Source organism: Akebia trifoliata, chromosome 3, assembly GCF_017979445.1.
Source record: "Akebia trifoliata isolate Shusen 1 chromosome 3, ASM1797944v1, whole genome shotgun sequence".
Lineage (NCBI taxonomy): Eukaryota > Viridiplantae > Streptophyta > Magnoliopsida > Ranunculales > Lardizabalaceae > Akebia > Akebia trifoliata.
In genome coordinates this window covers 55422666-55449092 of record NC_141377.1, presented here as the reverse complement: position 1 = coordinate 55449092, position 26427 = coordinate 55422666, and the positions used below count along the sequence as shown (strand labels likewise).

The 26427-nt window shown below is 34.0% G+C and overlaps 1 protein-coding gene across 5 annotated transcripts; it reads left to right on the top strand.

Annotated features, from left to right (window-relative positions):
• The first annotated feature begins 247 nt into the window (after positions 1–247).
• LOC147408117 (polycomb group protein EMF2B-like) lies at positions 248–19822 on the top strand. 5 transcript variants are annotated; one of them, XM_086436993.1, is made up of 15 exons: positions 248–404; positions 3413–3581; positions 3730–3785; positions 5632–5696; positions 7685–7737; positions 7855–7908; positions 8007–8066; positions 8557–8603; positions 8716–8852; positions 9736–10030; positions 11304–11352; positions 13140–13223; positions 14043–14122; positions 16856–16945; positions 19374–19822. In XM_086436993.1, exons 2-15 carry the CDS (start codon positions 3456–3458, stop codon positions 19495–19497), a joined length of 1320 nt encoding a protein of 439 aa, XP_086293119.1. In that variant the 5' UTR covers positions 248–404; positions 3413–3455; the 3' UTR covers positions 19498–19822. The 5 variants fall into 5 exon arrangements, with proteins under 5 accessions (XP_086293119.1, XP_086293121.1, XP_086293122.1 ...); XM_086436995.1 differs by having other exon boundaries at positions 266–357; XM_086436994.1 differs by having other exon boundaries at positions 270–511.
• The last annotated feature ends 6605 nt before the right edge of the window (positions 19823–26427 follow it).

Sequence of the window (26427 nt, the reverse complement as noted above, 5' to 3'; positions counted from 1 at the left end):
CGTGTTTCTAAAATACCCTTTACTTATTTATTTTTTAGTCGTGCTCGAGTGACCTCAAGTTGGAACCTCATATCGCACTTCTTGACATGATAGTGTATGGGAACTATAGATGCTTTTCATCGAATCATCATGTCAAGAAGTGCGATATGAGGTCACTTCAGTATTATTCTTAGTTTTTATGTTAATTGGAGTATAACAAGTATAAGTTGGGGTGCCAATAGTAACTCTCTTTTCAAATGAAAAAGGACTCTTTGAGATATCCAATTTTGCGAGACAATAGGCATCACCTTCGGAGTTCAGAGACTATTTCCAGCTGTTTTAAGCGGTTAGATTGGATTTTGCGAACTTGTCAAACAGGTCTCTCTCCCTCTCTTTCTCTCTCACGACGCTCGTTCGCAATCTAGGTTTGTTTATGTATCCTGCTTTTTTATTCGATTTCTTCGTCTCTCAATTCGCCACTCGATCTCCATCCCTAAAGTTTTCATATCGAATTGCTTTAAAGCTAGATCTGGTATGTGAGGTTCTTTGTAAAGGTTATAATTGTTTCAATCAAACCTTTATTTTCTTTTTATTCTGTAATTGTTAATATGTATCTGTAGCATCGATGTTTCTTGTGTAGTTTTTTCCTTGATTTCTGAACTGTATTTTTGATTTGTTACGGAAGAGTCTTTTCGTGATGGATACTAAACATTTGGGAACCAAAAGAAATGAGCTAAAAGTTATATATTTTTTAGATGCATTAAGACTTAGCATTGATATGTCTAAAGAAAATGGTTTATTGATAATTCTTGGATGAATCTAGGGTATTTATAGAGATTGGAACAACCAAGATATAGAAAGTAACCTAATATAGAGATACTAATTATCTATAATTCCTAATGTAGAATATCTTAATAGATATCCTCTTTTGAAATAAGGTGAACCTTTACTTTCACAAGTTAGAAAACTGAAAAATGTAGCTTCTTTGGTCATTTCCTAGTATACAAATAAAGCATGTCAAGGATAGGGTCACCTGTTGGATTGATCACGATGAAGAAATTGCATCATTCAAATGGTCTTGAGGCTTGATCATCGAGTATATATCTTGGATAGTTAGGTTAATCTACCCGTAGAATGTAGGCTGTGGATGGTTCAAGCAAGGTTTCCAATTTTGGATTTTTGCCTCGTATTGTTCTTTGATACCGAGATGACTTGGCGTGAAGGAGGAGAGGGAGAAATCGATTATGGTGTCTCGTTCATGAACAATACCGAGATGATTCAGGCGAGTCATGTTAGTCTCAGATGATTTTTTTGAAACTATGGGTTCAAGTGGTTGCGCCTTGAATGAAATCTTGATCAATGGGATGATACACTGATGGAAGTGGGTGTTGGAAGTATGGAATGCATTGCATTATGCAAAGTCACCTCTTAATTTTATAACAAAATAAAATAAAGCACTTACTAAATAATAAAAAGGTTAATCGTGGATTTATTGGGAGTTAAAATATCCTTATCATGGTTTGGTTGGATAGTTGTGGACTCCCATTGGACATAAGCCTAATCATAGCAACCATGTTTATGATCATATTGAACATCAATTTGCTTATTTGGAAATTATAACATTTTGTAGGTCACGGGCCTCGTAGGTCAACATTATAATCATAGGAAAAACATGTGCCACATTAATCAACCCAGAAAAGTATTTTCCACAAAAAAGGGTAATCCACATGCTACTTGATGGGCTAATGGAAAATAAGGTTCAATTGGTGTTCAGTCATATGTGAACAACGTCACCATAAGCTGATGACACAATTTTTATTCAGCTACAAGAGAAGACTTTGAGAGCACAACTGGTTTCTTTTTCAATAGTCACGAATAACAAACATACAAATGAGTGGCCAAGCATTGGAATTCAGACAACTAGCCTTTTGGCATAAACTTCACCAAGGAACTTTGATGAGGAGGTTGAGGTATAGGCAATATGGGAAATGGTCTTGCTTTACTGTCGAATGAGGTCTTAGAGGTTTTCACATATTTTTTTCCTTTGTTATGGACACAACAAGAGATAAAAGGCCGAGTCATCATTAAGTACATTGGGTTTTACCCAAGTACCCCATCTAGAGCTTGACTATAAATTGGGCGCTCATGTTGGGCATCCTTGCACGATCTCTACAACACTTTTCTAGAGGGCCTACTTTGATTTGTTCGTAAAAGAAATGCGATTCAAGAGAAAATCTTTTTTTTTTTTTTTGATAAGTGGATACAAGAGAAAATCTTGAGGAACGTGTCATCAATGAAATGCAAAAAAGACCACCCATTGTCCTCACAACAAAGCCTTCCAAGTCCACACCTTCAATGACTTTTGAAACCATTTGTCCTGAAGACTCGTTACCACAATGAATAGGAAATGGGGGAGATTGGAAGACATGGTCCACCACGTTCAACTGATATCAAAGCCCATTCTCCCAACATTAACCCTAGAATTCACAATTTATGTGGGTGTAGATTGAGATATCGGGATATGGCCTTCGATGAATTTTTTTTTTTGTTTTTTGATAAGTACCTTTGATATGTTCAAATGGAGGAATAGGTTCGATGTCAACCTCTTTTGATGCTTGTGATTTTTTTCTTCAAGAAACTTTGGAAAGTTCATTCTAATTTTTGAATAAAAGGGGCTTCCCTAAACGTTTATATATTTTTTATCGCTTCACAGTTGAAGTTTAAATTTTTATGCAAATTGAGATACCGTGTTCATAAAATGTTAGACTCTTACGGTTACGGCTTCTTTTATCGATTATGGACCACTTTACCATATTAAAGGAGAACCACTTTACCATATTAAAAGGAGCAAGAAATAGAACCGTCAGGTCATCTTGCAATCAAGGTGGAACCCCATATATTATTCCAAGTAACTTTGGGTGTTGGGATGGTAGCGTTAATCGTCTTCATTGCAGTTCATCAATCTTATATATTGTCAAAATCTGTGAAGCTTGAGTCATTCCCTGCATACACATTTATTTTTCAGCTGGTTTTGTACAATAGGAATTAGGAAGATTATTGTGGGATAGAAGGTTGGAACTTTAATCTCTTGTCCATTATATTCTTCTAGGAATTAAATCTAGTTGTTTTTTGAGTCACTTTCACATTTTTGGCGATTGCTTTGGTAGTTAACTAGTCACTTTGATGCTAATATCTTCTAATTTCTCCCATAATCTTATGTGATCTATGCATCTTTATGACACATTTGAAAATTTGGTTCTGGATATGACAAATTTCCTTATTAATGTTCTTGGAGTCTATTTCTAAGTTAAATAGAATACAAATACTTTGTTGGATGTTCGTAAGATGTCAGAGTTTTTCATCTCATACAGGCATGCTTACTTACATTGTGGAGAATAGATTGAAGTATTGGCATGTTATTTGTGTGGCACAGGAATCCTGGTTGCAGTTGCAGCTATTCTAGGATCGTAGATAAGATGTGCCGTCAAGATTCTCGGGTTCATTTATCTGCAGAAGAGGCAATTGCAGCTGAAGGGAGTCTCTCAATATATTGCAAGCCTGTTGAGCTCTATAATATCCTTCAACGCCGTGCTTTACAACGTGTAAGGTTTTGTATTTGTCAGTTCAGTTGAATGAGCAGCCTTTTGTGGAAAAGCTTGTCCTTTGCACTCTATTCTTCTAGTTTGGTGGGGATGTTATATTTGGAAATCATTTGTCTATGATTCCAACTGTATATTTTTTGTGCTGTAGCCTTCCTTTCTGCGAAGATGTTTGCATTACAAAATAAAGGCAAAGCGCAAAAGAAGGTAACTTATTTTCCATTTCAATTAATTGCTGGTAACTCTAATATATATATATATATATAGGGTCAGGATCCGTGCGCACATATATCTACTCATATATCTATAGCGTGTTTTGTTCTATGTGGGATAAAAGTTCCAGATTGAGCTGATTTTTGGTGAGGATGATCTCTATGATGTAGAGATCATCTTCACCAAAAATCAGCTCAATCCGAAACTTTTAACCTCGTCAAAAGTGGTTTACAAAAAATGGACGGTCCATGATTCTTCAACTCATAAATATGGGGTTAGAAGTTTTAGAATTAGCTGATTTTTGATGAGGATGATCTCCTCGTCATAGAGATCATCCTCACCAAAAATTAGCTCAATCCGAAACTTTTATCCCACATAGGACAAAACACATTGTAGATTTATGAGTAGATATATGTGTACATGGATCCTGACCCATATATATATATATATATATATATATATATATATATATATATATATATATATATATATATATATTTCACTAGAGTTTGCATGTGCCTACGGCACGATCATCCTCTTTCGGGTTAAGGGTGTAATAGAGGAAATGCTATAAGGTTGTAGGGTTATTATTGGAAAAGAGGGAGAAGAGGAAAGAGAATAAAGTTGGAGGAGATTATTGGAAAGGGGGTAGAAGAGGAAAGGCAATAAGGTTCAAAGTGTATTCTTGGAAAGGGAGGAGAGAGAAGGAATAAAATTGAAATAGTACCTCAAGATGCATGCGAGATTGAGTATGAATGCTCCATTATACATTCTTTCATTCTTTAAGCAAGTAGGGTTAGATGCTTGATTGTTTATCGGGTTACGGTTTTTTTTGTGTGTGTAATAATTAAAATACCCATCTTTTATTGGTCTCTCTTGAAGAGGAGAATTTCACAATCGTTGATAGACGTTAAAGTCATAATGCTGACAGTTGGACTGATTTTTATTCCATACCCATGTCAATCTGATATCTGAGTCTATTTTCCTACATAGACAATTAAAAAAAAAAAATCAAGTTTCGAGAAGGGATAAATAATCTACACGTTGTCGTCAGTTTTTTTTCTTCAATCAACTTAAGAAACACATATGATGGAGTCTATAGAGAGTTGGCTTGGTGGATATTAGGAAAAAAAGGACTCTCAAGTAGACATTTAATTAAATGCAAGATAATTAAACTGAGTTCTGCTCCATAATAATGTGAGCAAAGAACATGTGAATTGTTTTCTCTTTCATTGGGGATTTGCTAGAGGAGTTGGAGTTCCTTTCTTTGAGATTTATTGCGTTTTTCTATGGTCAATGTTGGAAGTGTTCTGTAGCATTCCCTCAAAATTCCTTTGTCTTTGGAGCTACCTTCCTTTTGCCATCCGTTGAGACCTATGGAAGATAGAAACTACAAGATTTTTTAAAGGTTAGAGAAGAATAGGTTCACTCCATCATTCTTAGTGGTTTTACTGTTTAAGGCTCCTATGCAAGTCTTTGACGCTGTTCATTGAATTTAAAGGGTGGTTCTGTGATGAATTTGCATATGAATGGAGATATATTGTATTTGGAGGTAGATCCCTTATATTATAGTCTTTGGAGGTTTTTGGGACCTCCCAAGACAAAATATTTTTTTGCCTTTTCTTATAAAATTTCAACATTTAACCCAAAAGGAAGGGAAAAAACTATAATTCAATTATATTATAAAAAAATAAAAGAAATAAGGGAATGGTATGCTTACTTTTAATTGCGTGCTTCTAGTTTGTCCGTATTTTCTTTTTTCTTCTCTCAAGAATTATTTATATTTTTGGTTTGCCTAGATAGAAATTCCTTGATAACTTCAAGTATTTGTGATTTCTAGGTTGAGAACTGGGAATGTCATTTTCAACTATAAGTACTATAACAACACACTACAAAAGACGGAAGGTATTCCCTATCATTTTTTCCTGACTTCTCTTTTCTGGGAAAATTGCGTTATCCTTCCCTTGTAAGTGTGTTTTCTTAGTAGTTCTTTTTTTTTGTTTGTTTTGAGAATTGGTTTAGTATTAGTCGTAGTCCATTTTCTCGAAGACTCATGCTGTATGAAGATTGTTTCTTTATGGACTAGTTTGCTAATGGTTAAGTTTCTTATATTCTTTTACTGAAATAAAATCTCACTTACTGTTTCTTATTGTAGATAAATCATGAAATGTTTGGTGATATCATTGTTCATTTTTTGACCAAAATTTGGGTGAACAATGGATTTCAACTAAACTTTTACAATTTGCCTGTGTGGCTGTGCCTTCCTCTCAGGGGGTTAAAGGGGTAGAAAAGGAAAGACAGTAAAGCTAGACGGGTATTGTTAGGCCCAAAAAATTTAGCCCGAATCTCCATGATTCCAAGGCATGATATCTATCCTATATCATAATAATCTCATATAAAACATAGATTTCTAACAATGACAAATAAACAACATACGTGGAAGCAATTTAAAAATATAATGTATCTGGCAGACCTGATCATTTTCCAAAATAGATTTGAAAACAGACATGTGTCCATGAAACATCCACACACACCTGGCATATACATGACCAAAAGTAGTGACACTTATTGTGCCCATATATAAGATCTCAAAAAATAAAATAAAACCCAACCTGGGCTTTTAGTAATGGTACCCAAACTCCTCTCTCGGAAGCTTGGATTCCACATCTAGTTGATACTCCCGAAATTGAGGCTCCTCGAAAGAGTCATCTGGAGCAGGTACATCTGAAACTGGTGCTTCATAGGGTGAGAATAGGGAAGTTATCTAGCAGGTATCTCACAAGTTCAAACAATAGTCCCCTAAGTGAAGGTTAATCATTTTAGGCATGGTAAATCATGCAGTTGTTTTTTTTTTTTGAAGAGTAAAATCATGCAGTTGTTTTGACATCAGAATATGACTGGAGGCATTTAAATATCGAAAAATCGTAAAACAAAATACAAAATTGAGACAATTCTTAAAGTAACTGAAAATATAACTTACTCATAATATATAAACCAATGATAGAGTACTATAGTAGAGAGTTGAGGGCCACGATTGATGTATACCTTTTTCCTGTTATCCTGTAGAAGTATGCAATTTTTGTTGGATGGATTAAGTTTTTGGCTGGAGTTTTAGGGAGTTGCAATGATGCAATATGTTGTCTTGTAATTTAGGAGGGTCACCTCAGCCTCCTTCCAAGATTTTAATAAAATTTATACTTTATTTGAAGGGGAAAAAATTATATTCTTAGACGGACCATTATGAAGGCTGGATTAAATTCTATTTTCTGGCCACATTGAAATAATAATCTGAAATGAAGAGGAAATCAAAGCAATTCTTTTGAGGATTGAAGTTTTTGAAGTCCTTTTAGGTTGAAGGTGACTTGTCAAATGCTATAAAGTGGCAGGGTGTTAAAGACCTATATCATTGGAGATTTGTGAATATTAGTGTGATGATGGATCATTATCTTTTCTCATATTCATCATAGTGCAAATTATGCAAGTGGATACACTTCCTAGAGGCATTTTGCGTGAGGATGCATTGTATTTACCCATAAAAATAAAATAAAAAATAGAGTTCCTACTCCTTACACCCATGTAATTTTCTTTGGACGCTGATGCAATTCTATACTAATCACAAAAAATGTTTCTAGCGTTCCTTTATAAATGAGTTCTTCTTTCCAACAAATGGAAACATTGATTTGCAGTGAGATTCTTCATCATGGAGATGGTAGAATCCAGCTTTCCTGTCACAAATCCTTTCTCACTACCTCTGAATCCATTAAAGCATGTTTCTTCAAATCTTTCTTGCAAGTGCTTTATGTTCGAATTTCTATCATTTTTCTCTTGTGTTTTTTGGTTATGTTGTAGCAAATACTTTCAGCTACTGACTGATAAATTCTCTCTACAAGCAGTTACTGTGAACTTCTCTTGTCCTTTTTGCTTGGGGCAATGTGCAAGCTTTAAGGTACACTTCCGACTTTCCGTTTTTTATATACATTATTTTCGTTGCTTTATTTGTTTTCAAATGAAGGGTTGATATCAGGTTTTTGTACCTTGACTTGATGCGGATGCCTTGTTGTAGGGTCTAAGATATCACTTGTGCGCGCACCATGACCTATTCAATTTTGAGTTTTGGGTTGGTAAACTTCAAGAATCTCCAATTATGCTCCTGTTCATTAAGCTGGCATGGTCTATAGTCCATACAAATCAAACTGTGGATAATAAATCTTGTAGGTAACTGAAGAGTACCAGGTGGTGAATGTCTCGGTTAAAACTGATGTTTGGAGATCTGAGGTCAGAACTTCTATTTCACCCTGTAAAATTACTTTTGATATATTATTGGTCATTGACTTAGTTATTGCTTTTCAGAAAATATTAGCAGTGAATTGCCCTCAATCCTAAATAATTATTTAAGAGAGATTCTATTGCCACACCAACTTTTGCTAACACCACCCCAATTCATATGTAAATCATCAAAGAATTAACACACATCTTGGGGTGGCATTAGTAAAAGTTGGTGCGGTAATAGAAGCTCTCTTATTTAATTGGACAAACATCAATATTTTTGGGCTTAGACCATAGCTCAGTTGGCTTGACACATTGAAAAACAACTGTGAGGATGTGGGTTCAAGTCCAGTAACCCATAAAAAAGAAAAAAACCAAAACATCACTATTTTTTTCCAGCCAAAACTACTGACACAATTTTCGAGTTGCTATAAGCTTGAAAAACCATTGTATCTTGATTTTGTTTCTTTAAAATTTCCCCTCATGTTTTCTTTTTCAGATCCTTGTTGATGGAGCTGACCCAAGGCTACAACCGTTTTTCTTGTGGTAATTTCTAGATTGTGGATGTATTTCTCAGTATAACTTCCTTCGGGTACATATGTTTTGCTGGTTAAAATAAGGCCAAGGACTGCAAGGAGTAACTCAATTGTTTGGGCAGCTCAAAACCACGAAAGCGAAGTGAATCAAAGAGCCTATTTCAAAATGCAAAGGATGTACATCCACTTGTCTTGGACTCGGACTCACCCGAAGTGATTGGGGAAGGTTTTCTCGTTGGTCTTCTGGTAAAGGATGCTGGTACAAGTTCTTTTCTTGTGTCTATTACAACATCCACAATGGATGCCAAACCTTCAAATCAGCTCTCTTAAAAAAAATAAAAGTTGAGAATGGTTTGTAATGTACGGACCACGAGAATGAGACTCTTTTGACTTCTTTGTCCTCGGAGACTAATGTGAAGACGGGAGAGCTATTGCTGTCTACTTTCCTGGATGTATGCATGGCACACATTCAGGGCTGTTGAGACTTGCAAAATTCATTCCATTTAGTCGAGTTTTTATTTTTGCACAATCAGAATAGAGTATTGTGACGGTTCATAAAAACGTCTAGATTGGATAGCCAACACTCACGTGATTGGGTCAACTTTTCGATCTAGGAATATTTTTGGTAGGAATGTGTGCTATTGCAGGGAGGGCAGGTTGGAATGCTTCTCCTTGTCTTGACTTTTAGGTGTATTTTTTTGAAAAACAATTTCCTTACTAACTTAGTGAGATTTTAGCTCTTACTACTCAAATGGATTACCACATATGCAATCCAACACCATAGCACTCTTGCTTTTCATGGAAAAACTCTGACCACCCCCCAAAAAAAAAAAAAATAAAAAAATTCAAAAAACTATTTTTTTGAGCTTGATCCAAGGTTTTGAAAATGGACGGCTACTGAATTTCCAAATTTAAATTTAAAATTCAACGGTGAAAATAACATTTCTTTTTTTCAAAGTTCATTGAATTTTGTTCTCTACATCCTTGTGGCATCGGATCATGTTTTTGGATGCCACAAGGTGAGCTCAAGGACCCTTAGTAAGAGTTGAAATCTTCTAAGTTAGTAAGGCTAGTCGAACTGTTTCTTTTTTTCTTGAATGCTACTTGTAGGGGAGACTAAAAATTCAACTTCATGGGTTCAGATGCTCGTTCCAGTGAAGAAAGGATTAAGGCTCCCAAGGCTTTTCTCAGTGAGAATGATCTGCATAACGGAAGGTATAACGCAGAAAGCAATAGTCCTGAGAATCATTGTGTTGCAGAGTGCTTGGAACGTGTTGCATCCAGCCCAAATGTCATGGGTGTTTCAACTGCTGCAACTCAGTCTTCTGCTGACCCTGAATGTGCTCAGGCAGTATCTGGAAGCAAACTTGCTCCTTCGGCCATGCAACAATTTGCAAAGACAAGAAAGTTGTCCTTAGAACGATCGGAACCAAGAAAGTATGGTCATCAATCTGAATTTATTTGAGCATGTTTTCACTTATGAATCCTGGATGCTAGAGCATATATGTAGTTGCCTATGCAGCGCTCTAGATTTTTCTATCTATGGGCCACCTCTGGAGATATCCCAATTCTGAATTGGGATATCTCAATATGCATTCCACAGGCTGCATTTTTCATGATATTTTGGGAACATAGAAGAGAAGGATAGCTTTTTAAAAGTTAATGGAACTGAGGATAGTGGACTGAAAATATGGCAACTAAGGCACCTAAGTCCTTTTTATCTCAAATCTTCCTTTTGATTCCTATTTTCCCCTTGTAGTTGAACTTTTTTAATACAAAAAATAGATATATTTTTTATTTTTCCCTTCGGATATTTCTTATAAAGAAAACATGATGATTAAAACCATTTCTGTTAGACCATGCTTCATTTTCGAACTTTATATTTTTTTAAGCATGGTTTAACAGAAATGATTTTCTTTATAAGAAATATAAGACCCATGATTAAAAAATAAAATTCGAAAATAAGACATAGTTTGACTGAAATGGTTTTAGTTACTATTAGGGACAAAATTACCTTTGTTTATTATTATTATTTTTTTTTAAAAAGAGAAAGGAAAAATAGGGAATTAAAAGTAAGATTTGTGTAAAAAGGACTTCGGTGCAATTATTTGTGGAAAGGCTATCCTTGGTTACCACCAGCCCACTGTTTTTAGTTGCAATAACTTTAAAAAATTATCCTTTTCTACAAATTCCCTAACATTTTTGCCACAGCATATCAGAAGAGTGCATGCTTGAGCATATCTATCATTATTCTTGGATTGATTTGGACTTCTGATTCTGTTAAGCACGAAAATATTTTCTTCAATGCTAGGCTTTAGATGTGGCTTGCTAATGAATCAATATGGATAGCTCAAGTGGTGGCCTATGACTACTGCACGTTTGCCAGAATCTGTACTTAGAGCCTGTAAAAGGCACAGACGTTGTTTCCTTGACTTACATGGCCTTCCCTTGAATCAATCTGGATGGTCGATTGGTAGGCCATCTCCTGGATGGACCAATATGCAAAAATTAAAATGACTGACTTTCTAGATCATAATTCAAGAAGCAAACAAGCAGAAATTTGGGGACAATAAAACGAAGTTTCTTAATGGTCTAAATATAGATGAGTAATTGGAAAAATAGGAATTTTATAATTCACATTCGTGCGACACATTATTATGCAAATGCGATTGCCTTAGCCTGTTTAACCAACTCGGTTCTAATTTTCCAGCCTTGTACTCCTGCAGAAGCGACAGTTCTTTCACTCTCATAGAGCTCAGGTGATAATGATTCTTTTACCTTATTAATATTTTTTCTGCTTTCTTTTCTTCTGCAAAGTTTGTGTGCATCATTGGCTTTATCACGCATACCTAGCCGTTACCTCCTGTATTTTCTGAGCTTTTTGTAAAGGGTACACTTGACCTCTGGTAAGTTTGCCTTTTTTATTTTCAGGATGGGTAAGCTAGGTTTGAACTATTTGGTGTTGCTGTGGGGTGTCTGTTTTGATCACCTTCTCAGAGCCCATGTGGACAGGAGTCGAGGGCTTTTTCTTTTGGTGAGGATGATATTTTCACTATGAAATCATCCTTACCAAAACTAGCCCTTTATGAAACTTTGACTTGCATCAAATATGGTTCGGTTTGATGTTGAAATGAATGGTCCAGATTCTTTTTTCAACTTGGAATCCACTTTAGTTGAGGTTAGAAGTGTCGAATTAGATGTTTATTTGTGATGATCTCCATTATTATTATTGGCTAAAAAGCAGGCATTAACTCATCTTAATGGGCCCCGTGATGGTCTATCATAAAAAAATTCTCTTAACACATTTAACATGTCAGATTTCCATTTCAAAAAAGGAATCCGTAAAGTCATTTGTAATTGTGCCAACATATCTACCCTGATTTAGAGGCAACTAGGGCCAGACCCCAAACATCCAAATGTACTGAAAAACAGTATATTATAGGAATGAAATTTTAGCAATTTTTCTTCTGCCGGATTTGGTGCCCTGTGAAATCAATTGAATCCAACCGGCCCTTACTGTTTTGCATGAGTCAAATGGTCCAATGGTTAGGTTGTCCAGAATCCGGGTCGGAGGTTTTCAGGGTATTTCTGGATCACATATACACGCACACACACACACTGGTTTTGACTCCAGGTCAACTGGTCTTATCAGCCAGGATAGTCATGATTTTAAAATTGGTTGGTTTAGCATTAACCAATTTTAAAATGCAAAAAAAATTGTAATTGGAAAAATGGGTGAACATGCCGTAACTGAACATGGTAATGCAAATGATAGTATAGAAAATGGAAAAATGTATTGATAGAAGAACCTTAATCATGAATTTTCATTATCTTTTGTTATTATCTTCTTGAATGTTATTATTATTTTCTATCATACATGGATTCTTCAAATGGATGCCGTGGCTGTTCCCATATCCTTGTCATATCCAGGGGCGGAGCCAGGACTTTACTCATCTGGGGGCAATGTAACAGTAGAAATTTTTTTGGAGGGCAACAAAAATTGTAATTGTTTTGTGTGGGGGCAACATAACAATGGTAATATTTTTGTGGGGGCAACTAAGAGTTTAAAACAAATTATGAGGGCACACTCTATAGAAGTTTTGAAAATTGTTATGGGGGCAAGTGCCCCCATTGCCCCCACACTAAATCCGCCCCTGGTCATATCTGGGTATGATAGGTTGGAATCATTATTATTATTTACCAAACAACATTGTTTGTGTATGGCACTTTTGAGTCATTTTCTCAGTTCAGTTAGTATTAAAAAATCTATTCAGAAATTTTGTGCATGTAAATACTGGTTTTTTGCATGTAATATCTCATTTGCAGTTTTAGGGAAGCGTTTTTTTTCAAGAGATAATCTTCTCTAAAGTTTGATTTCTTCATTATTTCTAATTGGGAAGTATTTTACGTTCTGTTAAAAGTTTTTAACTATATTTTATCAGTTTCACTTAACTCTTTTTCATCAATATTATGAAAAGAAATTACTTGGTTGTTTTGATTGCATGCATAAACTTGTTTGAAAACGGAACTTTTATTGTGCTTGAAGCCAATGGCACTGGAGCAAGTATTAGCAGATCGGGATAGTGAGGATGAAGTTGATGATGACATTGCGGATTTAGAAGACCGAAGGGTATGTAAGCAATTCCCTTAAAGACATTTTGTTATTTTTATTTGTTTTAGTCTAGTTAGAGTAGCAAGAACTGGCTAATTGTTCTGATGATTGATTATATAGTCACTGTTGAGCATCGCCATTGTCTATAAATTGTACATCAGGGTATGTAGGTGGCTAAGCGCACATGAAAATGGTTTAGACCTAAAACCTAAATCTTTAGTGTGATTGTATGGTGGTGATCATCTATCAAAATGTTTGTTTTTTTAATAGATTTTTATGATTTTCTAAAACAATGTTGGCCAACTAATTTTTTTTTACTAGACTAAGGCATTCATCATGTTGAATCAACTTTGACTTGTAAATAACGTATATATTAAATTTATTAATGTATAAAATATTTTAAAATTTAAAATCATATTTATTTTCTGTTTTCTTTAAAAGAACATAAATGTAACAAACAACTTGCTCGAGTTTCAATACAAGTCCGAGTTTATGTACTAAGTTACGTCGACTTTCCATTGATTCGAGCCTACCCGGCCAAGTTTTGAGTTGACTTGTTGAGTTTTAGTACTATGACCTAAAATGCCCAAAATATTTGATGGTTATGATCATCTTATCCAGTTAATTGAACCTAAGAAGTTTATTGATGTGACTCTCCAAGTGCTGCACCCAACCCTCCCAGTATATGTCAAATATCTTAGCTTTTTTTCGTTAATGGTGCTAATTTCTGTAGTGGGCTACCAGCCAGACTTCAGATATAAAATTATGCCTTTGAATAACCTATTTAATGAACTTAAAAGTTAATAATGAATATTATTGTACCATAATATGTTGCAGATGCTTGATGATTTTGTTGACGTGTCCAAAGATGAGAAGAAGATCATGCATCTTTGGAACTCATTTGTGAGGAAGCAAAGGTATTCTTTAATTACAATTATTACTATAATTATTATTTGTTTTTGCTCACAATCATATGCTTGTCATGTCAGAATTTTTCTATGCTTGATGTGATTGTGTGCAACTTGCCGCTCTTGATCGTCAATCTTGATGTTTGTCCTGGGATGGACCCATGGCCAGCATCCCTAGAATATCGTAAGATTTTAGGTTGTCAGACAAGGGATGGCAACAGTTTCAGTTGTCTTCACATGGCTCACGTGTCACATAATACTCACTAATGTCGGGCATAAAAAGCTTTTCTATACTTTTTTATCTTATATATTGTTCTTGTTGTTTTTGTTGTTGGTTGTCATATAAGCTGGACAGCTGGTTTGTCTATTTCTTCTCTTCTTTTATTTAGCCACAAATAGTTCATTTTTGGACACTCTGTCACCACCTACATTGCTATTATGTCAAGAAATCTTTTGCAGTAATCAGTTCTTCACTAAGGCCCTTCTTGGTACTCTACAAATGTTTTGCGATGAATGATTTACTATTGCCTCGTAACCATTGGGAAATCTCTTGCGAATCTTTTTTTTTTGTGATTGGTTGATCTTTGCAATAAAATTTTTCATTGTGATTTTGCAATTGATTTGCGGTACTTTTTGTGCTGCAAAAAGTACCGCAAATCATTTACTGAAATTTCTTAAGAATTTAGGTGATCCGTGCAAATTTTTTTCAATGCAAATCATTTTCATTGTGTAACCAAGCATTGGTAAAATTGATTTCAGAAAATTATTTGCATTTGCAAATGATTTGTGGCATGCCATGCAGGGCCTAAATGGAACTGTCAGGCACCCAGTTTTTGGTAAAATTTGATGGTAGTAAAGTTTGGTTTCTCTTTTGGATGATGAACATTTCAGTTGGAATGTTGGGTGATGATTTAGGAGTCCTCTTGGTATCTAGAGTACTCTTTATCATTTGAATTAAGCAGTGAAAAAAGGAAAAAATGTATTTGTTATTGGCCAGTAACAGTAGCTATACTGTATTTGTCATATTAATTATGAGATGCAAGAAGTGCCACTTAGCTAAATGGTAGGACATGTGGAGAGTTGTTCCCACGTCCTAGGTTCAAACCCCCTTGAACCCGTACTCCTTATGCTAACTACTAACCTACCTTTACCTATAAAAAAAAAAAATGAGATGCACGTGCAGCACAATTAATTGCACTGCTTAAATTTTGTTTATGCATAGATAATTTTTGTATTTTGTTTCCATGATGAAGATGATGGAAATTCTATCAAAGGGTAAGTAGGCAACTTTAGTCTATAGCACTATTTGTTACCTCATTATTTCATAAAAACTAATCTTTTAAAGGCGTTAATAGGATGTTTAAATAAAAATATTTAGTAATAATTGTAAGGATCTCAGCTAGAGCTATGCCATAAATAAATTTCTATGGACCGCAAACTTTCCAGTCAAAAGTTTTGGGTTTTGAAAATCTCTGTAGAAAAAAGACACTTCTGATGAGAGAGGGAGGAAGGGAGGAGAGAACCAATACAGTAAGTTCATAAGCAAAAGGCTATTGTATGGGTGGCTATACCCAAAAAACGAAGGTGGCAGACACCAACATTTATCATGTACTTTTAGTAGTATATTAAAGATATTGTATGGGTTGCCATTAACAAAAGTTGTTGGTGACACTAAAAGGGCCATATTCATTATAGTAGATTAAAATTATTTTTATTATCCTGGAATTTGTAGTGTTCCATCTCACAAAGTGGTTCAGTTAATGTAGTAATACCGTGGTATAGTGGTCATATAAAATTTGGCAAGCTAAGTGAATCGATCTAGGGGCAATGGCTTACTTGACCTTTGGTCTTTATTGCCTGCCTTCATCTCTTGCTTTTGCTTCCTTTATACTTGCCTAAGTCTCTTGCTTTTATCCAATCTACCTTACTTGCTTGGGGAAAAAATTAATTAGTTAATCAGTTTGATTCATTTCCTTTACCATTGTTTTGTTTGGTGAAAAATGTAAAACAAAGAGAGAGGTGGTTGAAATTAAAGTGTCATCTTTGTTATACAGTAAATTAGATTATTTGCATGATCCAAACCATCTAATTAATGCACCTGTTTTTCTCCATGAAATGCCCATGATACGTAGATGTGGCTTATAGTTTGGACCACGGACCACATGTTTGTCCTTTCTGTGTGATGCCTTCTGCATGGTGGAAGGAATATATAAGTTGCTCTTTTAGAACCTTCAACTTGCATGTTCCTTTTTATTGGGATTGTAATTAAAAATTCTCAAACCATCTTAGTCAATTTTATCTCAGTTTATCGCCTATAGAAGCTACTCCTACATTTTCTCAAATGTGTTTATTTTTAATTTTTATCTTTTCTAATCTTTCCACTCATCTATACCAACATCCTCAACTTTGCATTGGTCACAACACTTCAGAAGAGCACCTCTACTGTAACCATCCAACTACGATTCTATGAGAAACATCTTCAATCTCTCCTTATGTATGACATCTTCTTCTATAATGCCTGCTTGTAATTTGTAAACTGTGGCTCCTGTATTCAATTTTTGTATGCATAGAATGTCTTATCTTAATAGAACTTTCACATAATAACAACCACTAAGAAAGGGACAGATTTCTTTTTCTTATCTTTCTTCCATTAATAGCATTGTGTCTCTATGATGATTGTTGTGATGCAGTTTTTTTGTTTTGTTTTAATATCGATTAAAGACCTTGTCTTTGTGGTGGTAGGTTGTTGGCAGATGGTCATATTCCATGGGCATGCGAGGCATTCTCAAGACTGCATGGCCCAGACTTCATTCGATCCCCTACATTAATTTGGTAGCTCCTTTTGCATGTTCATTCTTAAAATTTGCAGCAGTGCACCCTAGTATGTACTTCAAACATTTTGAAAAAAAATAAAATAAAAATTGCAGAGATGCATATTCATGCATGCATCATACCAAATAAAGTTAGGGCGTGTTTGATTGCAGAGAAAATATTACCTAGCAAATCATTTGCTAGGCAAAGGATTTGTTGGGCAAATCCTTTTCTACTGTTTGGGCACAACATAGAAAATTTTGTGGAAAATTATTTTTGTTGCTTGAACTGCATAATAAAAAACCAAAAAAATATTAGTTTAATTTGACTTTTGTTATAATTTGCAAAAAATAATGATAAAATCAAATTTTTTTGGGGAAAAATTTGAATTATTACACCTCAATTTCTTAAATTATTAGAGAACTACTAGTGGCATCCAAATTTTTTTTAGAGAGCTACTATTGGCACCTTACATTTTAATTATTCCACCCCAATTTGTTAAATTATTTACCACACCCCAATTAAAAATTAAAGCACATTCTTCAAAGATTACGAAGGTTTGGCTCAAATTATATTCTCAACATTATAACACTTGTTAAAACAATTTTAGTAGTTGTTTACAATTATGACTAGGCTCATATAAAATCCTAAACCAAAAAAATAGATCAAATCTAGCAAATAATGAGATAGTTTCTTTTGGCACCCCAACTTTTAATTATTATTATTATTTTTATTTGGTGTGTAATCAATAAAATTTGGGATGTCAATAACAGTGCTCTAACTTTACTTATAAAACAAATATTGATATAATTTAAAATTAATTATTCAATCAGAAATTTACAAAAAAGAAGAAGATTGATTTAGATAATTTTAATTTTTTTTGATAAAAGTAATTAATTTTTAACAATTTAAATATTTATTTTATAAATAAAATTATGATTTTGTTTGATTTCCTTTTTTTTTGTGTTTATAAAATAAATATTGATTTTGTTTGATTTGTTGTATGCTAGCAAATCATTTTCCAAGGGGAGGGAGTAAGAAAATGATTTGCCGTTAATGAAGGAAAATCGGGGGTGTTGACAAATCGTTTTCCGCACAAATTTAGAGTTTTTGACGCATCAAACATTGGAAAATTGTCATTTTCCACGGAATTTCAATTTCCCCCTAATTTTCTGTGCAATCAAACATACCCTTAGTAGAAAAACTTGCTCTGAAACATTGAAGATCTCAAGTTTAAAGCACGAGCTTGATCCTAAATTACTTAAGGTGCCAACTTAGCTAAGTTGGCAATGGTGTGTGGAGTGTTGATCCCACGTTCTTGGTTCAAATCCCATTGGATCCACTTTCAAGTTGACAAGTAACCACTATGCTTGACTAGTGAAAAAAAAGGTTTTTGTGCCCCTCCCATCTGTACATGTTCTTTAGCAATGCATCGGTCTAGATAAGTCAATTGATAGGGCATATTTGGGATATACGCTGCCTAAAAGTCTTGGTGTAATTTAGACAGATCCCTCCTCGTTTTGGTGAACAATTGACATATCCACGTGTTCAAACCGATGAACTCCCCTTGACAATTGTGTTCTACAAGAAATTAACAAAAAAGTCCCAAAATGCCCCTCTGCCTCTTGCAAAAACCCATTTATTCCCCCTCCCCCCCAAATACCTTCATCTTCTAACTTGCATTTTGGTGACAAGATAGGTGCATATTCTCTTCAGTGTTTGATTAAGTACTGTTGATTCTCTTTATTACTTTGTTTTCTAAACCATTGAGTTTTTTTTTTTCCTAACCTAGATGTGGCGCCAAATAAATCAGGGGTTGAAGATAATGGGTTTTTGTGGAAAGGTCAAGTGTATTTGGGTAAAAGATCAAGGGTTGCCAAAAATAATTCTAGTTTTTACACTAAATACTGAAGAGGTTGAGAGTTCTTGGGTAAAATATAAGGGCTTCCAAATAAATCAGTGGTTTTATACTAATTATTGAGGATGTCAAATTCACTAGGATTTTTAAGAGAAAATTCAAGGGATTTTGGCTAGAGATTTGATAAGGATATTTCAGTCATTTATGTTAGTCTCTCATAGAAGACATTATCAAGTGGGTCTCTGTCATCGGTTTAAGAATCAATGGTGTATCTCAAATATTCACCAAAACCCAGGTGGGGTATGTCAAATTACCTTACCTATAGGATGTTCTTAATCATTCAATGAAAAGCTGAAAGTTTTGGTGGGTAAATAAAGAATGATCGTGATCGTAATCGTGCAATGCATCTTCAATTGGTTAGGTTTATTTTGGTTCGTGAGATACCATCTATCTTGTGGGACCTACTCCATAATAGATTGTGAGCCTTGGGCACAACAGTCATTCCATCAAAGATTGGATGGTTGCCCAGGAAATTGTTGTATTTTTGGTCACCCAAATTGGAATTCTAGCTGATATCTATGAAACTGGCAGGTCTTGGAGGTTTATTATGATCAAACTTTGGAATCACAGTCTTCTCGACGCACATACAATGGACAACTGTAACAAAATTCTCGAAAGATATCAAAATGAAAGTTCCGTTCTTCAGCAAAGCTAAAAAGTAGATCATTTAATGCTTGGCCATGATAGGAAATGAGGAAAATATTACCGTTCAACTTACCAATCTCACAACGTAGGAATTGTAATTTTTGTGGTGCTTCTCTTCTCAGGATTCTATTAATTTTTCATTGTTTGGTGAGAAATGGGATTATTCTTTTAGATAGGTACTGAGAAAAAGATTGTGGTCTGGAGGTTTCCTTCACAAGGATCTACTTTTTATGTAATATGGTCTTCTCCTCACTATGTATAATTCTAATACCATATCAATTGACACTACTAATTAACCAGAATTGTGGACTTCTAAGATTTCACTAATTTTCTTACATTGTTTCTTTTGGTAGAAACCTATATATCTCTTGCTTTTGATCCAGAACGTTTATCAACATTTGTCATCAATGCCTCCTTTCAACTATTTTGGGTAAGCAACGCGAATCTTTTTGTTTTGCCATTCAATTCTATCTGGAGCCAATCTTTTATTAACATGTGTTAAGATTTCTTTCTACCATGATATTTCTTTAAATTTGGTTCTGCCCTTCATGAACTTAAAAACCTCCATCGAATTGTCTCCTTGCATCCATCATCGTTTTTTTTTACCTTTATCATATTAACGAGCAGTTTTTGTCTGCTTTCTTTTCTCTCTTATTAGAGTTATTCTTAGCTTCTATTGGATGTTGTTATCTCTGAGTTATTTTCTAAATTACCAACTTGACATCCATCTTTACATTCTTACATCAAGTTGACTCAATATTTGGCTAAAATGCATGTTCTTAAGGTCTTTGTTCATCAATCTAGACTTTCCATCTAAATCAATATCTTCTTCTGGGATGGAAATTTGTCAATTGATGCATTTGAATAAAAAACATAGAGCTGAGTAATCATTAGTTTTAGTTTGCCCTAATGATCAACATCTTTACTTAGCTCTTCCCTATTTTGAATTAAACAATCTTATAGTGATTGATGATAGTATTTATATATACATCTATATAATAAAACACAACTGTAGGTCCTATAGTTGCTACAGTTTTGTGGGGGACGAACTTCTCATTCAGGTACAATTGTGTGAGAATAAACATCCTATCGAGCAATAGTTTTTGTGGGATCCACTTTATTGTCTTTCCTCTTCACCCCCTCTTATATTTTCTCTTTTACCCCTTTAACCCACTTTATTTATTTAATCTTTTATCCCCTTAACCTCAATTTTTTTAATAATACATCCAACTTTATTTTTTATTTATTTATTTTATCTTAGTTAAAAATACCATTAAGGCAAGCCTTTTTTACTTACAAAAATGATGAAAAAGCTTTAGAGAAAACAAGAATTTGTATTGTTTTGACTGAAATATTTGAGAAAGTACCCAAATTTAGTTAATATGGTGGATATTGGAAAGAAGTCTCAAATGGACATATTTACATAATTAAGGACACATGCAGGAGGGTTGTGATTTGTGTAAGAACAATTTGTAATGAGACAAATAAGTTCTTTGTTACAGTTGATTTAAATGAACTTTGGGTCCGCATATTTTTGCTAGAGTCATAAATGAATAAATGTTCATATTCAAGAGTAGGTCCCGTGTGTATGATATTGATTGATATAGTGTTAGTTGATTAAATTAGGGGTATAAAAATAAAGCTGGAATGTTTTAGAACTGCTTTGGAATTTAAGAGCTTTAGAATAAGTAAACTCATGAGAGTAAGTGGAGTGCTATTTTAGTAATGATGCCTATGAATGAATGTTTAGTAAAAGTAATGGTTAACTTAAGAAATATCTGGAAGCGATTATTTTGTTACTTCGATTCTCTTATATATAGATGAATGGATTAAGGAATATGTGCCCACTAAGTTAATAGTTGGACAAAACTGAAGTCGTCGTGTGTTTTTGGAGTCTTAAGGGTTTGATGCATTCCAATCAAATAAGAAGAAAAGATTAAGAAGACTACTAAGACCATACATATCTTATAGAGTTTATTGTGGGATGATCAAGGAGCAATATATTTGTGGATTGAGTGCCGCAGAGATGAGATGGATACTGGAAATGATAAGAAAGATAAAAGAAATTATCGCATTCTTGAAAAGTTTGGAGTAACCCTTTAATTGATTTTTTATTTTTGATCGATAAGTTAGGAGTAACCCTAATCGGTGATAAACTAAGGGATAATCGTTTGAGATGATTTGATCGTATGCAATGAAGAAAACTTCAATTGGAAGGATTGTGGGAGTTAAAGACTCTAAAAGAGTGGAAGAAATACATTTCAAAAGAATGTGGATGAAGATAGTGAAAATGAATATGAATACTTGCAATAACATAAGATATGGCTTTTGTTATTATCGAATGGTGAAACAAGATTCGTTTAGCCAGCTCCACACTTTCGAGGTTACACTTTGTTGATTATTGGCGATGAAAGTTCTTATTATATTAAATTGAATTTGGATGAGGATCCCAACAAACACCATGTGTCCCCTCCAAAATTATAAACCTCTGAACATCAGCCCTCCTTGGTATTTTACTACAAATCAAGGCAAATTTTTCTTGAGGGATTGATTGCCTCTTTTATCATTAATTTGTGTTCACGTGCCTCCCTTTAATCCCTATTAGCAAAATGATCCTTGTTTATGCCAAACTTGGATGTCCAAAAATATCGTTATGAAATATTGCAATGTAAAAAAAATTGGGACTTTACTCATATTGATGGGAAATTTTCCAAAAAATTACAGGCATTTTTTCGTTTATTCCGAAAGTGTTACAAGTGTTGACAAAGTTATGATACAATGTTGACACTTTGAGAACAATTTGTTAGTAGTATGTGGTAGCTCTATTAGTCCATGTAACACTTTCGGCATTTTTTGAAAACTTTTGTAATTATTTGGGAAATTTTCTTTTGGTAGTTTTGGGATAATGTTGGATTTGATGTAGCATAGAGTTAAATCACTTCTGACTTCAAAGAATTTAGCCTTGGATCTTCTGCTTGGAATATCCTCTCTATGGCACATGTTCAAATTCTTCAATTCTTCTTTGAAACTCTCCTTTACACCCTTCTTCTGAGAAGAAAATCCATCTCCAGTGGGACTGTAATTTGATGAATCCAATGAAGATCTATCATTAATGGGGAGTGACTTTGGTGGGGTTGGATCATTTCTTCTCCAAATCTTCCACGTTCTTGACTCACAAATCTAGTTAAAGAGAAGTGGAAGGAGAGAGCTTTGTTGGTGAGGAAGATGTGGAATTGGATTGAGATGATGACCAATGTATCGGTGACTGAAAAGCTTATGTTAATGGAGGATGAAAATGACTGATTGAAGAAAAGAAGTTTGAACATGAAGATGACTGGTTTTGGGGAAGCAAAATCAAAGGGTTTTTGGACATGGGTTAAAAGGTTGAAGATAAGGGTATTTTGGCAATTTTACAGTTAATGAGAAAATACCAAGGTCTAAAGTTCGAAAATACAAGGATGTATCTCTAATATTAACCAAAATGTAGGGATGTAGGTCTAAATTATCCAGCTCTTAACATTAAAATACCCTTACCCTATGCTCTTATTGTAGGGATAAAATCGATGTTTCACATTACAATATTCTTTTTGACAGTTTAAATAACAACTTATTTACCCCAACCCTATTCTGTAAATAAGGTCATTTCTAGAGATGATTTGGTAAATCATCTTTTTCAAAAAGAATTTTGCATATCTAAACAAAATTCATTGTTTAAAAATTAGTTAATTGTTATCATAAATTTTTATCCAAAGCATTTGGTATTTGATTAAATGAATTTTATTCCTCTATTCCACTTTTTTCAGAATCATTTTTTTTTTTTTTTGAAAGGTAATTGTGAAATTGGATTATGAGAGAGTCGAACTTAAGACATGGGAACACTTTTGTCTTACCAACTTACTAAGTTGACATCTTCAAATAAATATCACATATCCACTTCTTTAGTTGTTGAAGGTGTATTATATTTTCTTTCCATTATGCCAATTCAAGTTGTTTTTGGTCTTCTTTTTGTTTCTTCAAAATCTTAAACTTGAATATTTCTTCTAATTGAAATTATATTTAAATCTCATTCAACATGCTTAACTCATCTCTAATCTTTACAAATATATGAACGAAAGAAACTTGTAATGGCATAAACTTTCGCCACGTCCACCATTTCTTCTAAAATGCTCTGACATTTTTTAAAAGGTATCCATTGTAAAATATTTCTAATTAATATATAAAATTTATATTTATTTAAACTAAAATTTCATATAATGACCTATAATAACTTTATTTGACTTCCACAAAAATGGTTATTCTGTTGAATTATTGAGGAACATTCCTAAGTAACTCAGGGTGGGTTCGGTAAATGAGTCGACAATGGACAACTCCCATGAGGGGGCAATCCTATCATTTAAGAATATGTGTGTTTGTAACGAAGTTAAAGTGGAGAGAGTATTACGAATTTATGGGAGAAAATGTTAATAATACTCAAGTTTGGGTGTTAAAACTCTCTCTCTTTTAAATGAAAGTTTTAGTAATACACCCCAGCAAAATCGTTAACATTATGTTTATCACCAACAAATGGAATGTTAGGTTTAGCCCTTGATCGAGAGTCAACGTACCTTTCATTGATGAAATAATGGTAAAATCTAATTTATTTAAATTTAAATTTTAATCTAGTAATTAAAACTTCTCAAGTCAAAATATCAACATTTATTTAACAACAAAATGGAACGTTGACTTTCGAGATATTAAAAACAGAACAGAACAATCTGATTTTTCCTATAAAGTGTAAGATGAATTCGGATGAATTTGCCACAAACGATTTATTAACAGATAAGTAGATCACTTTGGAATGACACACACATTACACATCCTTGATCAAGTAAAGATTGTGGGTTTTCAACAAACCACTTTATTTCATTACAAATTGATGATATGTGAACATTACTTTCTAAGGGATGCCGAGTCCAAGATATGGAAAAATTTTGATTTTGAAAATGAACCATTGCTAGGGGAACACGTAAATGCATTAATCCATTGAGATATACATGCTAAAAGTGAATATTAATCATAAAAACTGTATTTTAATTTTAGAATGATAATCCCTATAATCTTACTCCACGTATCATCTCTCTTTTTTGAAACATAAACCCCCTAAAAAAAATATCTATGGTTGTCTAGCACATGCCACGTTAGGGGTATATGCGTGACTCTCTTGACGTGACAAGCTCGTGAACAGTTGATCAGTATGTCTCGAGATACACAATTCAAGAGAATCGATTGAGTGTGCCACGTTAGTGGTGTACATGTGACTCTCTCTCTCTCTCTCTCTCTCTCTCTCTCTTCTCCTTAACACTGTAAGATCTTTATGCTTTTATTTAATTTGATCTCTATTATATGAGTGGCGTTGGGAGGCCCTAAAATGAGTCCAACATTGTGTCAAACATTTTTCAAAACATGGCTTAGAAGTTTTAGAATAGGTTGATTTTTTCTGAGGATGATCTCTATGATGAGGAGATCATCCTTAGTAAAAATTAGTCCATTCCAAAACTTCTAACCCCATCAAAAGTGATTTACAAAAATTGGACGGTCCACAATTCTTCAACTTGTAAACTAAGGTTAGAAATTTCGAAATAATTTGATTTTTGGTGAGGATGATCTCTTCACTGTAAAAATCATCCTCACAAAAAATCAGCCCATTCCAAAGCTTCTAAATTATGTTTTGAAAAATGTTTGACTCTTTTTAGGGCCTTCGAACGCTCCCTCTATTATATATTGCATCATGGGATATTTGTTTATTGGATGTTTTAATTTCAGAAACCCTGATTATCTAAAGAGATCGCCAATTTCTAAGGAAGGAAGCTATTTTGCATTTGCACCAATTTAAGTCCTTTTTTTTTTTCTCTTTATTATTTTGAAGCTTTTATGTATTTATTTCATTTTTTTATTCCCATCAAATCCTATATTCTTTAAATACATTTTTTGGAAATTGGTCCTGTAAATCTGATTCAACAGTATTCGTGACTGAGACTCTCTATCAAATTGATGGTTGAGATAAGAGATAAGAGGAAAAACACAGATTTCATAGATATCAGTATACATCTTCTAGAAATCAGTATACCTCTTAGAAATCCTTAATAATTCAACCGTCAGAATGAGCCTCAACCTTAGTGGTATTTCTATTAAAAATGTCACTCCATGTACATCTTCAAATGTTTTAAAAATTGAAAAAAAAAAAAAAATACTAATTCTATTTAAAAGAATAGAAGACCTAGAATTGATCTAATCAACTCTTGTGACGCTTTCGCCTTTCCTTGAAAAATTCTAGCATTCCTTTCTAACCAAATGCCTCATAGAACTGCAAATGGGGTTAAACTCCAAATTAACTTCTTAGGATTACGAAAGCTCAATTCCAATTGTAGTTACTCCCCAAGGACACCTCTAATGGAGCCTGGAGCACAACAATCCACCCCAAATAAGGAGAAGATATGATCCCATACCACCTTTGATACCTCACAATGCACGAGCAAATGATTAGCGGATTCCTCGCTAGACAAACACATATAACACCCGTTTGATCTGCAAAAATCCCTTCTAAGAAGGTCTTGCATTTGAATTCTTTCCCAAACTGTTGTTTAAAAAAAAAAAAAAAAAAAACTTTGATAGCACCCTTGGACCCCAAACTGCGACATGAAGGGAAGTCAATTCTCTTTTCGAACTTAGATCCTTATAAAAGTCCTTAACTGAGAATACACTTTTTTTATTGGGGGGCCACAATCTTGCATCATCTGCCTCCTAACACACTATCAAGGCAACCCATCTACTTAGGAACCTCTATCAACTCCCAATTGTTTAGTAATATATTAAGATCCAAATCCCACGCTATAAATCCACTCTCCAACACTGAAAAGTTTGCAACAGATTGATTTGTTTTCACAGATAACACATATAACAC